Here is a 17,850-nt window from a genome sequence, read left to right on the forward strand (position 1 = left end):
TTGGTTTTAAAAGAAAACTTTTTTTATTATCTCTGGAAACATTAAGTCAGCACACACACTTTATTTACATCAAGAAAATCAATTCTAAACACAGTATCTGGCCTTTAAAAGTAAAAGAAAATAAAGCATTAGATGGAAAGAAACCTGTTTAAAGCTGTCATATCTTAATAGATGTGGCCGTTTCTGGGTCGTTTCGTTGCTGGGTCATAAAAGTACCGAGGGTAAAATGAGTCAAAAGGAGAGCTGAGCACAGTCTCAAAAATAAATGCGTGCACACGAGTCAAAATATATTCCACGCTTATCTTATGCTGACCTGCATGCAGCAAAACTATATTCATGCATATTTAGCTTCAGCAACATTGCTAAGAGCTTCCATGTTGTGTACATCAAACTCTGACTCTATATCTGAATGTTTCAGAAATTAATATTTGATTAACATTTAACTCACTCTAAAATGCTGAATGTCACAACACAACATTGGGTCAAATATAAGCAAACTCAAGCACTGGGTTAAAAAGCGTCATTTAATTTTAATGAAAAATAAGGAAGTGTCAGGGTTGTCCATATTTGACCCAGTGTTGTGTGGTGAACAGACAGAAAGTCACTGCTGGAGCATCAACTACTTTTGATTAATTCACTGATATGTGAAACTTCATAACTGAAATGCAAATAGTTGAGAAGAAAACATGCACAGTTTATTAAATCACACCTAACATTATGGCAAAACCTAATGATAATCTAATGATCATTCTAACAAGTAATTAAAGGGACATTTCACCCAAACAGACAATTCTGTCATCATTTACTCTCCTTTTACTTGTCACAAACCAGGTTCATCTCTTCAGTTGAACACAAAAGAAGACATTTTGAAGAAATGTTGGATATCTGTAACCACTGACCTCCATAATATCAGCTTTTCCTATAATGAAAGTCAATAGTTTCAGATTTCTAACATTTTTCATAGAAAAAGGAAACCAATAAAGGTTTGTAATGACTTGAGGATGAGTAAATATTGAGTAAATGTTCATTTTTGGGTAAACAGTCTCTTCAATAGACATCAGTGTAATGCAACAACACATATCAAACATTGAGATCACAAAGTTAATTACAACCCAAAAAAGAACAGACATCTGTGGCCCTCTGCTGGTTAAATAGTCAAAAAACTTTGTTTCTCAAACTAAACAATAGCTGTACCTGCATCCTATTTACTAATGATTGCAATTCATTAACACGCACAGGTTCAACTACACTGCAAAAATCATTTTCTTATCTCAATTTGTGCCTTGCTTCTAGTCCAATTATTTACAAATTTTGAAATCAAGAAACATTCTCTAGACAAGCAACACATGTTGTCTTGGTTTTAAAAAAGAATATATCAAAATTGAGTTTTCCTTAAAACAAGCACTATAATAAACTAAATAATCTTATGTCAAAAGGAAACTTGATTATTTTGCTTACACCATTGGCGGATTTATTTTTTGTTTTAAGAAAACTCACTTAATTTTATTTAATTATTTCTTAAAACAAGACTAGAAAGTCTAGTCTAGAAAATGCTTCTTGATTTAAGATTTTTTAGGATATTTGCACTAGAATAAAACATCTACAAACGCATCTACAGCTTTTAAAGTGTTTATGAGTTTTCAGGAAGCTCTGTTTAACTCACAGATTACTCAGGATTTCTCGATTGTGGCATCTGTATATTCACTGATTCATTCAGTGTGTTTCTGGCGTCATCTGGAAGAGAAAAACAGGAACAAAGAGAGAAGATCTTCATCTATTCTGTAATTGTACATCAGCAATATAACTTCTGACATCTGACTAAGATGATCAAAATCACTAATTTTCTACATTATTCAACCTTGTCACATTTGTGTTCTTTTTGTTTTTACTGGAGTCAATTTTGTCAGGGAATTTTGTACCTTTACTCAAGTGCTTGATAATTATACTTCATCCACCACTGCTAACATATGACAGCAGACCACAAACCCTCTTAAGTTGTACAGATATATTTACCAATTCAGAAATTTTTCAGGAATACTTCATAACTACACACTATGAATCATTTATTAAACAAATGGAAAATGGTTAATTCGTCATTTGTTAAGCATTAACTCTTCATTAATAGATGTTAGTAAGCAGTATGAATAACTACATCTACAACTGCTGTATTCTTGGCCTATATGCACATGTAAAATGTGCTTAAAGATTGTGTTTTCGTACGTTGTTAATGATTCATTTTTCACCACTAAATTGCTTTATTAACTAAACTTGATCCAGTTTTGTGACCCAATCTAAAGTCAGGACTATTAATGCTTTGTAAATCCCTTATAAATGATAATTAAAGGCTTTTAAGTCTCATAAGAACAATAATTCTTGCAATCTGAGCTAAAAATAAAAACTACTGTAAGCTTTAAACATTGCTGAATAACAGGAGTGTCAAAATACAACATAAAACTGAATAAAATTACAGCAATATACTAATTTAACAATATATTATGATGAAATATGTCAATGTTATTAAGTGATGTTAAACTGTGCAGTCATTGTATTTTAGATAAGATTGCAAAGATTTATTTTTCATTTGATATGATTCATTTGGAGTATTTTTTTCCTGTTTAGAATATTCTGAGCCTTTATTTGTCATTTATAAGGGATTTACAAAACATAAATAGTCTTCAGGGCAATACAGTGGCTCAGTGGTTAGCACTGTCGCCTCACAGAAACAAGGCCGCTGTTTTGAGTCCCGGCTGTGCCAGTTGGCATTTGTGTGTGGAGTCTGCATGTTCTCCCCATGTTTGTGTTGGTTTCCTCCGAGTGCTCCAGTTTTTCCCACAGGGTCAATAAATATAGTGTCTAATAAAGTTGTCTACTCTACAGCTCCAACACAAACCTCTACTGCTAACTCTAAACCATTTGAGAGAGCGGTCTCAAATAACTGGGGGTGTAAGAGTCATTAAATAAAAAAATAAAAAATTATTACTTGCTTTTATACTTATGTGCTGAGAATTCATGAAATTTACTTAAGACTTTTAGAAGCTTCGTAAATACAGGCCCAAGGATCTTGCAGGCCTTATTAAGATGCAGATTGTCTTTTCGAGGCCTCAGATAAGATATATGTTAGAAAAAATGGATTATGCACTTTTAAAAAAACTAATAATGAATTGGTTATTGTGGCGAGGGGGCGTGGCCGAGAGCCGTGGGAACGGGGTGAGGCCACCGCATAAGTGGATACACCTGCGGTGCGCACCTGCCTCGAATCCCACGGAAGGAGCTCTGGACCATAAAAGGAGGACCGATGGCAGAGGAAGCCGAGAGAGGATCGGGCCCGGACATATTTTACTTTTGAGAAGGCCTGTTGGCACTGCAGGTGTATCCACTTACGCGGTGGCCTCACCCCGTTTTCACAGCTCTCGGCCACGCCCCCTCGCCACAGTTATCATTTTAAAGTTAATTATAGTTAAGGTACCCACCAGAAACAGTAACATTGACTTTCAAGCAAATGTTTTTGTTGTTTCTATTCCAGAAGTTCAGCTTATAGACTCCAGTGTTGCTGCTTTTGGTGTTTTTCACGGTCAGAGATGCGGTTTGATGGTGCAGCTCCAGTTTGCCTCTGAATCTCTTATCATCCCCGTATGAAGTCTTACTAACATCTCCGTTCATTCCAGATGCTAGAATCACATCTTCATTAAATGTCCACTGCAGCTTCTCACCTTGGTCTATTATAAAATTAGTGATCAAAATTAAGCTTTCTCCTGCCATCACTGACACAGTGTTTGGGCCAGATTCACCTGAATAACAAACAGAGAAAGTTACTCAGACTGAGATAAAAGTAAAGTTATACTATCAGTTTGCATAGGACTGTGTGTCCTTCATTCATTAATTGATTTTCTTTTGGGCTTAGTCCCTTTATTAAATCAGGGTCGCCACAGCGGAACGAACCGCCAACTAATCCAGCACATTTTTGCGCAGTGTATGCTTTTTCTAGTATTTTCAAAAACCCAGACAAAACATGTTTAAAAATAAAATATTGTGAGTTTAAAATTGAAAGTATAAACTATAAATGCACTTAGCTTCTTCATAATAAAAAGTTTCTTCATAATATGCATACATTTTTTTAAATTTCAAGGCTCATTGTTTGTTCTGTTCAGTGATTCATCACTAGGGGGCAATATGAGAAAACCCTCATGATTCATGTAGATTTTAGGATACACATCGCCACTAGTGCAGAATTATTAATTTTTCAAAATGTTATGTCATGACGAAGTTTAAGGAAATTATGTAACCTTGCCAATATGAAATGCACTCCAAACCACTGATTCAAAAGAAAAAAAAAAGATTTGTAAATCTTGTAAAGCTTCACAAAGCATTACGCCCCATTCACACGGGGCGTCAGCGTCAACCCTTCCCATTCACTTTGAATGGGTGACGTCAAGCGTTGCCGAACAGCATTGTGGATGTGTCGGCGCCGTTTCAGAGGTGTTGCTCGCTGCAGAAGTTGGGACTAGCTCAACTTTTCTTAAGCGCCGATGGAAGCGTCAGCCAATCAGATCGCTGTATGCAAATACACCAGCTAGACAGTGGCCTATTGCTGACTGAATTTCATTGGCTGATGCTGCTATGACGATCGCTTTAGCCCGAACTTCAAACACGCCTTCAGTCAAGCGTTGACGCTGAAGCCCCGTATAATTGGGGCGTAAAAAAAGCAGCCATCACTATTTATTAATATGAAGTAACAAGACAGGTGGCTAAGATAGGACTGAATTAGTTTAGAGTAGGCCTGTTGCCTGAATGAGAGAGTGAATGTGTGTTTATCAGCACTAACGTTGCTGTACTCTCAGTGATGGGTTTGCAGCTGGACGGCATTTGCTACATAAAACATATACCAGAGTAATTGGTGGTTCATTCCACTGTGGCGACCCTTGATAAATCTGTGACTAAGCATTCTTGTTTTCAGCTTTTTAAACTAATTCAGATGCCTATATTGTATTTTATTAGTAAAGTTCATTAAACTCACCAAACACAAAGACTCTGAATGAGCTGTATGTGGACTTTTTGCTACTGATGATGTGTAGTTTATAAGCTCCGGAGTGTTCGTTTGTGATATCTCTGATGGTCAGAGATCCAGTCCTCTTGGTGAGCAGCAGTTTGTCTCTGAATCTCTCATCGGCTTCAGTAAATGTGCTCTCTGATGTTTCTCCATTCATTTGAGCTATGAGGTTGTTTTCGTCTCCAAACATCCACAGGATCGTTCGAGGTTACTAAAGTAACCCTTCGTTCCCCGAGGAGGGGAACGGAAGCACTATAAGTGGATTTGATTTGTAAAATCCACGCATTGGGAGGTTCGGTTCAGAAGCTACTCGTCTGAAAGAGTATTGAACGGGCCAATTAAGAATGAATTGGCAGCGCAAGCCTGCGCAGGTGAGCGGCATAAGCAATCAACTGAGTATATAAGCTCACCTGGCGCCAGCAGACGCTATCCTTTTTAAGCTGAAGAGACTTTCAACAGCTAAGGGACAGTCATTATGGCGACGGAGTATAGTGCTTCCGTTCCCCTCCTCGGGGAACGAAGGGTTACTTTAGTAACCTCGAACGTTCCCCTTCGGGGGGAACTTCAGCACTATAAGTGGATTTGATTTGTAAAATCCACGCATTGGGAGCCCATTGAAAGCGCCATAATGACTGCACCTTACCAACACCCCCGATGAGGAGATAGTCAAGCAAGCGTGACGCACCCACATCATGGGGGGCGCGGTCCTCCAACGTGTCCCTGGCCCTAATTTATCCTACTTCAACAGAAGTTTTACGGATTTAGATATATTTTTTGGGAAGTCGTGAGCATCTAGATAATTCTAGGAAAATACGACAGTACGTTGGGAAGCGTGCAATCCCGATAGGGAGGACGCTGCGGAGGCCATCCGTTACCCAAGGGGGGATAGATGGCAGAATTTACATATGGACTAGCCCTAAAAAGGGGGAGTACGCATAGCAAAAGAGTGGTTAGCGGGGAGGGAAGACACGGGTCCGCCCAGGGGGGGGGACTTAACCGTGGCTGAATAAGCATATGGGATCGCCTAGTGGGGACCACGCATAGCAGGCACCTTTACCCAAAACGCGGGCTAACCAGCGGGCAGACCTACAACGTAGTGGGCCAGCAAGTGACTCCTCCGCTGAGTCAGTGCTGGGGGCCACGGAGGAATCTGCAGGGCTCACCTGACGGGGAACTTTACTGACAGATAAAAAGGCGCACGTATCTCCGTGTTAGGGAAAATGGCGCAGCAAGCGTGTTTCAACACCCTACCGAATTGTTTCCTCAATCACCAAGGGTTACCTAATACCCTTGAGGAAACCGGCTCCACTCGCAGATTGTAAAACCTTGCAAATGTGTTGGGTGTCACCCAGCCCGCAGCTCTACAGAAGTCTGTTAGAGGGGCGCCGCGTGCGCGCGCTCGAGAGGATGCGAAACTCCGAGTGGAGTGCGCACGCGCTCTCGGGGGACGCGGCTTATCTCGGCTCTGATAGTGAAAGAAAGGCATCCACAATCTAGTGGGAACTTATTTCGGTACGGCACTTCCCTGCTGCCGACCGTTATAACAGACGAAGAGCTGCTCAGATGATCTAAACTCTGAGTGCGGTCCGGATAATACGCAAAACGCGAACTGGACAATAAAGAAGGGCTGGGTCTGCCTCCTCCGAGGGCAGCGCTTGCAGGCTCACTACCTCGTATTAAAACGGAGTGGTAGGAACCTTGGGCACATATCGCGGGCGGGGTCTCAGGACGTGAGAGAAGCCAGCCCAATTACAGGCACGAGTCACTGACCGAAAAATGCCTCCGGGTCCCCGACCCTCTAATCGATATCAACGCGACCAGCAGAGCTGTCTTCAGGGACAGAAAGATACTGAGTCGAGGATCGAAGGGATCTGACGCGGCTTGTGTAGCGAGGGCGAGATCCTAAGAGGGCATGAGAGGGGGCGGGATGGATTAATTCGCTTAACGCCCCTGAGGAACCGGATGATGAGGTTATGCGTTCCCACGGTGCTGCCAGCCACCGCGTTATGAGAGCGGAGATGGCAGCCACGTAACCTTGAGTGTGGAGGGCGACAGCCTGCTCTCCAGCTTCTCTCGGCGTAAAGAAAGCACAACGCTGATCTGGCAAATTACGGGGGTCTTCTCAGCGAGAGACACACCATTCAGTGAATAGACTCCACGTCAGGGCATAGGCGCGCTCGGGGAGGGGGCTCTAGCCCGAGTGACGGTATTAGCCACCGCAATCGGAGGTTACCTAAGTCTTCCTCGCGTCTAAAATCTCTTCAAAGATCGGCGAGGGTGCCAGGTGGTGCCCTGTCCCTGAGAGAGTAGGTGCTCTCTCGAAGGGACTGCCAGGGGAGGGCTATCGCGAGGGAGAGCTCTGACATCCAGGTCCGGTTGAGCCAGAGGGGCGCAACCAGCAACCTGTTCCTCGTCCTCTTCCTGACCTTGCACAGTAACTGCGCGAGCAGGCTCACTGGGGGAAACGCGTATTTGCGCGTGCCCCGAGGCCAGCTGTAAGCCAGTGCATCCGTGCCGAGAGCACTCGGTCAGGGAAAGAACAACTAGCAATGAGCGATCTCGGGGGAAGCAACAGATCGATCTGGGCTTCCCCGAATCGCGCCCATATCAGCTGAACAGACTCGGGGTGGAGTCTCCATTCTCCAGGACGCAAGGCTGCCGTGAGAGCGCATCGGCTGCACGGTTGAGCTTGCCTTAATATGAATGGTGTGCAGCGATTTCAGCCGCGGATGACTCCAGAGGAGCAGACGGCGGGCGAGCTGAGACATGCGGCGAGAGCGCATACCCCCTATACGGCTGATATACGCCACCGCCGCCGTACTGTCCGTCCTGACCAGCACGTGTTGCCGCTCCAGCACCGGAAAAAAACGGTGGAGAGCGAGGAACACTGCCAACAGCTCCAGGCGATATGCCAATGCAACTGGGTACCTTTCCACAGGTCCGCAGCCGCATGCCCGCAACGCACAGCCCCCCAGCCCGTGTTGGAAGTGTCTGCTGAAACGACAACAAGACTGGACGCCTGTTCTAGAGACACCCAGGCCTGTAGGAACGAGGGGTCGCTCCAAGGGCTGAGGGCGCGGCGACACAGCGCAGTAACAGAGACTCGGTGTGCGCGCGCGTGCCATGCGCGTCTGGGGACTCGATCGTGAAGCCAGTGCTGAAGTGGTCTCATATAGAATAATCCGAGCGGCATGAAGCGGCTGCGGATGCCATATGCCCCAGGAGCCTCTGAAATAGTTTCAGTGGGACCACTATTTTACTGTCGAGCTCTCTCAGACAGTACAGCATCAGCTGAGCGCGCTCTCCGGAGAGGCGCGCTGCCATGGTGACCGAGTCCAGCTCCAGCCCGAGAGAAGAGATCCTCTGCACGGGGGCGAGTTTGCTCTTTTCTCGGTTGACCTGAAACCCCCACAGGTGGAAGTGCCAGAGCACTTTGTCTCTGTGCATAATCAACTGCTCCGAGAGAGGGCAAAAATCAGCCAGTCGTAAAGAAATTGAGTATGCAGATGCCCGCGAGCCGAAGGGGCGCTGAGGCACCCTCCGCGGGCTTGGTGAGGACCCGCGGAGACAGAGAGAGCCCGAAGGGGAGGGCTTTGTATTGCCAAGCTCGACCTTCAAACGCAAACCGCAGAAACTGTCGGTGGCGAGGAAGAGTGGAGACATGGAAATACGCGTCCATCAGGTCTAATGCTGCAGACCAACCCAGAGGACGAACGCACCGGAGGATGCGCTTCTGCGTAAGCATTCTGAACGGCAGCTTGTGCAGGCAGCGGTTCAAAACGCGCAGATCTAGGATTGGCCGTGACCCACCGCTCTTTTTGGGCACGATGAAGCGTGGGCTGTAAAACCCACCCTCCATCTCGGCTGGAGGGAGCGGCTCGATTGCATCCTTCGCCAGGAGGACAGCAATCTCCTCTCGCAAGACAGGGGCGGACAGGGGGCTGACCGTGGTGAATACACACCCGTGACTTGGGGGGCCGTTTCGCGAACTGAATCGCATAGCCGAGTCTGATTGTGCGTATGAGCCACCGCGAAGAGCTGGCCCGCGCTAACCAGGCAGGCAGAGCTCTCGCTAATGGACTCATCGCTACAATCGCTGACGTACCAGCAGTGGGGCAGCGCGGAGTGGGTGTGCTGATCCGGGAAGCTCGCGGGTCCCACGGAAAAGCTGGAGGTGAGATATTTGCTCTCACTCCAAACCCGAGCTCCGGAGGGGAGGCTCGAGGGGTGGGAGAAAGGAGACCGTCCTCCCAGCGCTCGTGAGCCACTGGCGAAACGCACCGAATCTGCAAGCTAGAAAGCATAGCGTCCCAGACTGGCAGATTTCGGGCTGTCACATCTGGGGAAGTGAAAAGTGCCCTTTCATAATGTTTTCATGGCAGTAAAAAGTGCCGTTGGAAATGGGGCCCCGCCCTCCAGCGGGGAAAGAGCAAGTTCCCTCTTCTCCAGATGGCCTGTCCCAGGGGCGCTTCGCGGTCCGTTGCCGGACTTAGCGGCGTTCTGGGCAGGGGGGCTGCCTGCTTCCGAGGTGCCCGACGCGCTCGCTTCGCCTGAGGCGTGTGCGGGGGCGGAGCAGCTCTCGTAGGCGGGCGCCTTCGGCGAGGAGCAGGTATGAATGGCACGGCGGGCGGAGCGGGCTACGGACCGCCGATAAGACATCACCCACCAACTGCTCTCTCACCGCCTTGAATTCCTGGGTGAATTCACAGACAGTGTCGCCGAACCTGGCTGGGGATATGGGGAAGTCAAGAAAGCGGACTTTGTCGACTTTGCGCATATCAGCCAGGGGTGGCGCTCCTGGACCACTAATGTGGACATCGTCCTCCCCAACGCACACGCAGCGGACTCAGTAGTCCGAAGAGCTAAGTCGGCGGCGGTGCGAAGCTCGTAAGCCTGGGTTGGACCCACCCTCGTGCAGCTCGGCCAGCGCCTGCGCTTGGTAGCGCTGGTAGGTGGCTATCGCATGCAAGGCGGAAGCAGCCTGGCCCGCAGCTATGTAAGCTCTAGCTCCGAGGGAGGTAGATAACTTACAGGCTTTGGATGGGAGACGAGGCGGACCCCGCCAAGAAGAGGCGCCGCGCGGATTTACCGCCATCGCGCACTCAACCTGAGGAATCGCCACATACCCCCTGGCTGTTTCACCGTCAAGAGTGGTTAGGGAGGAGGAACACGCAGCACGAGCAGAAAAAAGTGCTTTACAAGACCGCGTGAGCCTACTGTGCACCTCCGGGAAGAAGGGAACGCCCCTCTAGTCGGTCCGGCCGCGGAGCTGGGGGATAAACCATCTCCAACCCACGGCCGAAGCAGCCCGGGAAAGCACGGCTAACATGTCCGTTTCAGGATCCGTAGTGACAGCGCTCACCAGCCCGAAGGGGGCGAGCGGGTCTGGATCATCATCGGACAATGAAAGCCCACCCTCCGATGCCGCGGTGGACATCTGGTCTCCGGTGTCATCGGGCGTAAGGGCTACCATCTGTTAGACGGATCGCTTCCCCCGCCCGAAGCTTGGATGGAGCGCTTAGAGGAGCGGGAGGTCCGCGGGCCCGTGGGCGACGGATTATCTCTCGCTGAAACCCTCAGATCTGCCCGAGTGCCCGCTGCAGAGCAGGGGACAACTGGGGTGGTTCACCCTTTTGCAAAGGCTAACCGCGATCTTGCGCAACAGTCATGGCATCGCAATGACGACATGAACTGCCCGCGAGCAGCGCATTAACATGCTGGACCCCCAGACATGTAACGCAATGCCCGCGCCCATCATCCGAGGACAGGAAACCACCGCATCCAGAAACGCACAGTCGGAGCGCCGTCCTGAAAAGGACGTGCTGCACGACTGTGTTGCTCTTTCTGTGAAGTTTGCAACTTTATACGCACCGCTCTGGAGGACCGGACCCAAAGAACGCCAGGCAAGGGAGAAACCCAGCTCGACCGTCTGCCACTGCGTGTACACACTCTGGACCGGGAGAATGCTCTCGTTCGCTCAGAATCGCTGGTCACAGCAGGAGGAACCCTCATCGACTCGATCAGAAAGTCTCTGAAGCGAAAAGGATAGCGTCTGCTGGCGCCAGGTGAGCTTATATACTCAGTTGATTGCTTATGCCGCTCACCTGCGCAGGCTTGCGCTGCCAATTCATTCTTAATTGGCCCGTTCAATACTCTTTCAGACGAGTAGCTTCTGAACCGAACCTCCCAATGCGTGGATTTTACAAATCAAATCCACTTATAGTGCTGAAGTTCCCCCCGAAGGGGAACAGATCATTTCTTTGTAATTTAGCATTGACATTCAGAGTGACGTTGTTTCCCTCCTTCCCTAATATCATACTCGCTTAGAAACAAAACAAAGAGTTGAAATTACACTGTTAACCATTACTGTAGATTATGCAGTAAATAACTGTAAAATAGCCAGTGTTTTGCTGTAATAAAAGGAAACAGTATTTTACTGTAAAAGGAGCAGGATTTGTATGAAATTTTGTAGTGCAAAGAATAAATTACAGTAATTTACTTTATGTACCCATTACAGATAGTTACTGTGATAATAAATGGTAAATTACTGCTCAACCATTATTACCCCATGTACTCTGATGCTTTATGTTGCTATATATATATACAGTTCAGTTTTGGTATGTGAATGGTCAGTATTGAGGAGAAAGTGAGACAATGCATTGATGATAAGCTAAATTTCTCTGCAGCCATCTCTGTGTTTTCTTTGGTTCCTTTTATGTTTTTAACATTGAGTATCAGGAGTTAACCAATGTCACAGAGCTAATTAAAAGGTAAAGATATCGACGAGATGCATTTAAAGGCAAAAATATTCACACTGAGCAACCAAATTATCACAATCATTTTTATAACTTTCTATAATTAATCTAATTTGCCTAGTTTAGCCTATAGTTAAGCTTTTAAATTGCACTTTAAGCTGAATATTAGTATTTTGCTAAATAACTAGTAAAAATGTTTTATTTAAAAAATATCTTAAACAGCACATACATACATTTTTGCAGAGACTCAATGAATTTGTTTGGAAAACTTCAAATGAAGTAGGTAAAAATGGCATTAACAGTATAGTATAAAGACTTTCCTAAATAATTGTATTAATCAGGTTATTTGTTTTTTATTATTATTATTATTATTACAGGTTTGGAACAACATGAGGATCAGATTATTTATTTATTTTTTATTTTTTTGCTTTGGATGAAGTTTTTATATTTTTATTGTTTTTATTCAATGATATGTGCATGATTGTGATAAATGTAGGCAATTCCTTTGAAAATATGCTATGTACCAGGGATGTCAAACTCCTGAAGGGCTGCAGCCCAGCAGAATTTAGTTCCAGCCCTGCTTCAATACACTACTTTTAGATTTAGTTTGATCAAGTGTGTTTAATTAGTATAACTGCACTGTTACTCTGTAGATTGTGCAGTAAATAACTGTAAAACTGGAAACATTATTTATTGACACATATTATTTTACTGTAAAAGGAGTAGACTTTGTATAAAATTGTGTAGTGCAAAAAATAAATTACAGTAATTTACTTTATGTACTCATTACAGATAGTAACTGACAATAAATAGCAAATTACTGTTCAACCATTACTGTCCCATCTTCTCTGATGGTTTATGTTGCTATTTATAGAGACGTGCATTTTAAAGGCAGAAAATAATGATCTAGGCATCACCACAGACTCCCACAGGCTTTATTATTCTAAACACAAAGGTGTTAGAAAGAGTTTTCAGAAAATGCTGGCTCTTTAAGGGAGTCAGGTGTTTGATTTGTTTACTGCTGAGTGTGCTCTATTCTCTGTCCATCCATTCAGATGTAGAGTCTGATATGTTTTAGGCTTTAAATAAGAATCTACAATGAGTAAGTAAAATGTGTTTAAATGTTTTTCAGGGTTTCTAAAATAAGGCTGTGTTTTAAGTTATATTGTTGTTATCTTGAACTGTGTACTTGAAAGCTACACTGTTAGCTAGTTAGCCTCTCATATAACTTCTTACATTACTTTTGTTTAAGTATATTTATTTATTGGATATTGCATACTGCCATAATGTACAGATGCTAACAGTTGTATGTATCTTTCTGGCAACAAAGCCAAAATTAAATTCCATAATCTCAGTAAGGTAACATGTGCACAGAAATCATCACAGGGAATCACAAAAACATGATACACAAAGCCATCCACACACACAAAAGCTCCACTGTCCGGTCCCAGGTTGTGAGTTTGTTGCCAAGTATTTTTCAGAGCAGTATTTCCACCTATGAATTTATATTAGAAACAATAAAAAAGTTTGTTGTCATGAGATAATTATAACAATAAAAGATTGGATCCTTTGGTTTTTCGGTGTTGCCAACTTTATTTTTATTTTTTATAATTATTTTAAACTTTTTATTGAGATTTGACACAGTTTTTAATTATCTAAAGCTTTAAAATTTAAAATAATTATGTTGTGTTTTTTGCTGTTTATTTGCTGATCTACCTTCCTGCAGATTTCAGTTGCTATCCATATCAAACACACCTAAACCAATTAATAAGGACCTGAACACCACTTGATAATTACAGGCAGTTGTGTTTGATATGGGTAGCAACTGAAATCTGCAGGAAGGTAGATATCCAGGAACAGGATTGAGCACCCCTGCTATATACCATGGGGGTCAAACTCCAAGTTCCTGGAGAACTGCAGCGCAGCATAGTTTAGTTCCCACCCTGCTTCATCATTACCTGTAGATTTCTAACAAGCCTTAATTAATTTGATCAGGTGTGTTTAATTACAGTTACAGCTTAAAGTCCTGGTCACACTGCACTTTTCTCCCTATAGACTTCCATTCATACGCATGTGAGTACTGCAGACCTGGAATGCTAGCTCATGCGACCAATTTCATAATTCGCAGCATTGGAAAGTTCAAGCTTGGAGAACGCTGACATGCGAAATCACATCATGTGATTGCTTGAGACCAATCAAAGATCAAAACATGACCTCTCTGGCCTGCTTTTTCAATCTCTAATTATTTTGTTTAATTCCACTACTCGCTTTGTTTAATTCCACTTTGCAGTGCAGTATGACAGAATTTTGCATGCTCAAACGTTAATGTGACTGCAGCCTTACTGTGCAGACCTGTAATATGCAAGACAATATTTATATCTGCTGATTTCTTAATTTTGTTATACTTTTTCTGTTATTTATTTGTTTGGTGCCAAAACAATAAAATAAATTTGTATGAAAAATGTTATGCCTTCTATTTTTTAATAACAGCTAAGAATACTGATTAATTTTAGTAACACTACAATAACTATATATGATATACTATTAATGTGTATGCAGTATAATGCTGTGATTTGTAACACTACAATACAGTAATTAACTGTACACAGTTTCCAGTTAGTTACCACTGCTGCTCTATTACAGTAATTAACTGGCAACACTGTTGCCAGCCACTCACTGTAATGGTTCAGTTACAGTAATTAACTGGCAACACCGTTGCCAGTTGCTTACTGTAACCGAACTTTTACAGTGAGTGGCTGGCAACAGTGTTGCCAGTATTCTACTATAAAAAAAAACCCGGTAAGGTCTAACAGTGTACAGAACAAACCATTGTTATACAATAACTTGCCTAATTACCATAACCTGCCTTGTTAACCTAATTAACCTAGTTAAGCCTTTAAATGTCACTTTAAGCTGTATATAAGTGTCTTTAAAAATATCTAGTAAAATACTGTGAACTCATCATTAAACCACACTGAACGGAACTAAACTGAACTTCAACACAAAACTGAACTGACACTGTTTCAATTTACTTTAATCTTCTATGTGAAGCTGCTTTGACACAATCTAGAATGTAAAAGCGCTATAGAAATAAAGATGAATTGAACTGAATCATGTCAAAGATAAAATAAATCAGTTATTAGAAATTTGAAGTTATAAAAACTATTTTGTTTAGAAATGTGTTGAAAAAAATCTCTCCGTTAAACAGAAATTGGGGGAAAAAAAACAAACAGAGGGGCTAATTATTCAGAGAGGCTAATAATTCTGACTTCAACTGTACAGTATACTGTAGCTTTGGACAAAATAAAGCCTTAAAAAATACTTGGTTTATGAAATTAATAATGTACATTTGTAATATTAAACTATTATATATTATCATATCTATCAATTATATATGGGAAAAATGTATTATACAATTAACAGTACTACATTACTTACTTTTAGGAAGAAATTTGTGGCGATGGTAAAACACAAAAGCAGCTGCTCCTGCAAACACCAGCAGAAGAACAACAACAGCTATTCCTGCCGCAGCAGCTGGAGATAAACCTGAATCTGGAACTGGAACTGATCAAGAAAAACAGTCAGGAATGAACACCATAAACATCCACTAATGAATATCTGGTAGGTTAATGTTTGTTAATGATCCTTGATTAATTGCATATAAAGATTTAAAAATCTAATTAAGAATACAATTTGATCTTTATGCACAAAGTATGCGTCATCTTGGAATGGTCAATTTGTCATCATTTATTGTAAATGTGATTTGAGATTGCCCTTTGTTTGTAGAGACTGTAGATGAAAGACAATGATGTTAAATATTGTTCAGTTTTTTAATCTTTTCACTGGTAAGTTTAGAACGTCTCTCTGGAGAGAGGTGTGAACTTCAGAACTTTACACTGTATTCCATATTGGTTTCCATGGCGACTCAAGCTTTTGTAATTCTGTTACATTCTAATTTTTGTACATTCTAAATCCACTGTGTGTGATGATTCTGCCAGGGGCTCAGAAAAAACAATCCCACATACTGTTACAAACCCCTCACTGCTCAAATGGTTAAACAGACTGATTGTTTCACTTAATACAATGGTTATTAACTGAACTGTGAAGTACTGACTTGACTGCCATTTTACAAATCATCAAAGATCATGGCTTCAGGTAAATCTGATATAATAGTTTCACATTTGTTAATTAACATAATGCATTTGTTCAGCAAAATTAACAACTGAAGTTTAATCTGATACATACATGCAGAAATCTACAGTTGATGTACGTTAACTAACGCTCAAGTGTTACCAAAAAAGTTTGGGCCTTTTATAGCGGTTTATAAATAAATTCCTACAGAAACACAATAGCTTATTGTGAAGCAAGTTCTGTCACCTGTCATATTGTAAAGCTGCAAAGAGTGCAAGAATGCTAAAAACCGTAAAACTAAAATTCACTGATCAGAGTTTACAGAAAAAAAAAAAAACAACTCACTACTGACAGTAACGTTGAATAACCACTTTGAAGGGCCAGTGTTGGCTTTGATCTCTGCTTTATAAAGTCCAGTGTCTGTGGTTCTGATGTTCATGATGGTCAGAGTTCCAGTCTGACTGTTCAGCTTCAGTCTGTTGAATCTCTCAGGGTCATTGGCATAAGTGATTTTGTTGTTATTGAATTCAGCAATGCGTAAAGTTTCAAACCTCCACATTATTCGAGTGATTTCCTTTATACCAATATCATCAGTGTTAAGAGTCACAGTCTGTCCCTCCATCACTGACATTGACACATTAATTTCGACTGCTGATACTTGATTGTTGAGCGGGTACTTAATTTCAGAACCAAACACGCCTGCAGAACAAAGAGAAACAACATCTCAGAGACTGAAACACTGCTGAGAATGTTAGTGAGAAATCATTTAAAGAGAGAGAACTAAGTCTCGTCTTTTGAACATAATTATTTTTATTATTCAGCTATGAATAAAGAACAAATATATTCATTATCAGCAACATGTGAAATAAGCAGTTAATACCTCAACACTGCCAATACAAAGAATCAAGAAGAAGAATACATGTACAGTATATAAGCATAAGGTTATTATCAAATAATAAATGTTTCAAACAAAATGATGAGAATAATTTATTTATGAAAGCATTACTTGATTTGAATATATATATATATATATATATATATATATATATATATATATATATATATATATATATATATATATATATAAAATATTCTTTAAAAGTAGTTACTGTAATTACAAGTACTTCCCTTAGAGAAAATGATTATGCAATGAAAAGGACATAATAACTTTTCACACAAGGCATCATGGGGTGCAGGGAAATTTGGCTAAAAATACACTGTTAGTCAAAATTCTGTGTGAAACCGAAAGCAGGCCTATTAATGACTGAACAAACCGCACACTTACCGCATGTTGATAGTAGAAACAGAATGATCCCTAAAATGATCTTCATATTGCTGCGGTTTCCAGCTAAATCTGGTTTATACAGTATTAGTGAGTTTCTGAGACACCCAGCGCGTTTTCTGAAAGAAACAACAAATCTGGAGAACCGTGGAGAGATGTTTAAATAAATCTATATGACAGAATACGTTTGTTTAATATTCAAGTCTTTCATATTCAAGTCTGCTGCTAGGCGTAAAACTGTTGTCCCGTTCGTTTGAACGAATCGTTTTAGTGAACCGGTTCATTAAAGTAAACTTCTCAACAGTTCACCAAAACGGACTAAAGTTTCTCTCTTTGAGCGACTTTGAAACGTACCTGACAGTCACTTTGACTCAGAAAAAAGTAGTATCCCAGAAAAATATACAAATCTAACCTAAAGCAAGACAAGCCATGCTAAGAGAATTATGAACTGATTCATTTAATCCATACTGGCGATAGGTCGGAGCATGCGCCGAACAAACATGCAACAGCTGGCATTTAACACTGCCTGACGGGGGCGGACCAGGAGGCGAAAGGGCAGGGGCCCTGGTGCCAGTGTTACATTTCACAGCTGTCTGCCGTTTGCATTTACTGATTTTACTTTCTGTTTCTCTAAA

The 17,850-nt window shown here is 42.3% G+C and overlaps 2 protein-coding genes across 12 annotated transcripts in view; one reads left to right on the forward strand and one right to left on the reverse strand.

The window, feature by feature from the left end:
* LOC137488999 (pregnancy-specific glycoprotein 22) lies at window positions 1–17,707 on the reverse strand. 10 transcript variants are annotated; one of them, XM_087303721.1, is made up of 8 exons: window positions 17,570–17,707; window positions 17,219–17,334; window positions 16,279–16,632; window positions 15,241–15,366; window positions 11,152–11,369; window positions 5,015–5,457; window positions 3,471–3,788; window positions 1–1,734 (listed from the first exon to the last, which is right to left on the reverse strand). In XM_087303721.1, the coding sequence occupies exons 6-8, from the start codon at window positions 5,235–5,237 to the stop codon at window positions 1,667–1,669; spliced, it is 609 nt and encodes a 202-aa protein (XP_087159847.1). In that variant the 5' UTR covers window positions 5,238–5,457; window positions 11,152–11,369; window positions 15,241–15,366; window positions 16,279–16,632; window positions 17,219–17,334; window positions 17,570–17,707; the 3' UTR covers window positions 1–1,666. The 10 variants fall into 10 exon arrangements, with proteins under 10 accessions (XP_087159847.1, XP_087159846.1, XP_087159842.1 ...); XM_087303720.1 differs by lacking the exon at window positions 17,570–17,707 and having other exon boundaries at window positions 5,015–5,410; window positions 11,190–11,369; window positions 17,219–17,470; XM_087303716.1 differs by lacking the exons at window positions 5,015–5,457; window positions 11,152–11,369.
* The window catches only part of LOC141380169 (uncharacterized), a 19,609-nt gene continuing 14,547 nt past the window's right edge, over window positions 12,789–17,850 (forward strand). The window contains exons 1-2 of one of the 2 annotated variants that reach the window (XM_087303714.1): window positions 12,789–12,904; window positions 15,247–15,423. The gene's annotated coding sequence lies outside the window, so the exon portion shown is untranslated. Of the gene's footprint in view, window positions 12,905–15,244; window positions 15,424–17,850 lie in introns of those variants that run through there. The other variant, XM_087303715.1, reaches the window with a different exon arrangement.

Source organism: Danio rerio, chromosome 22, assembly GCF_052040795.2.
Source record: "Danio rerio strain M-AB ecotype USA chromosome 22, GRCz13ab, whole genome shotgun sequence".
In the NCBI taxonomy this organism is placed as follows: Eukaryota; Metazoa; Chordata; class Actinopteri; order Cypriniformes; family Danionidae; genus Danio; species Danio rerio.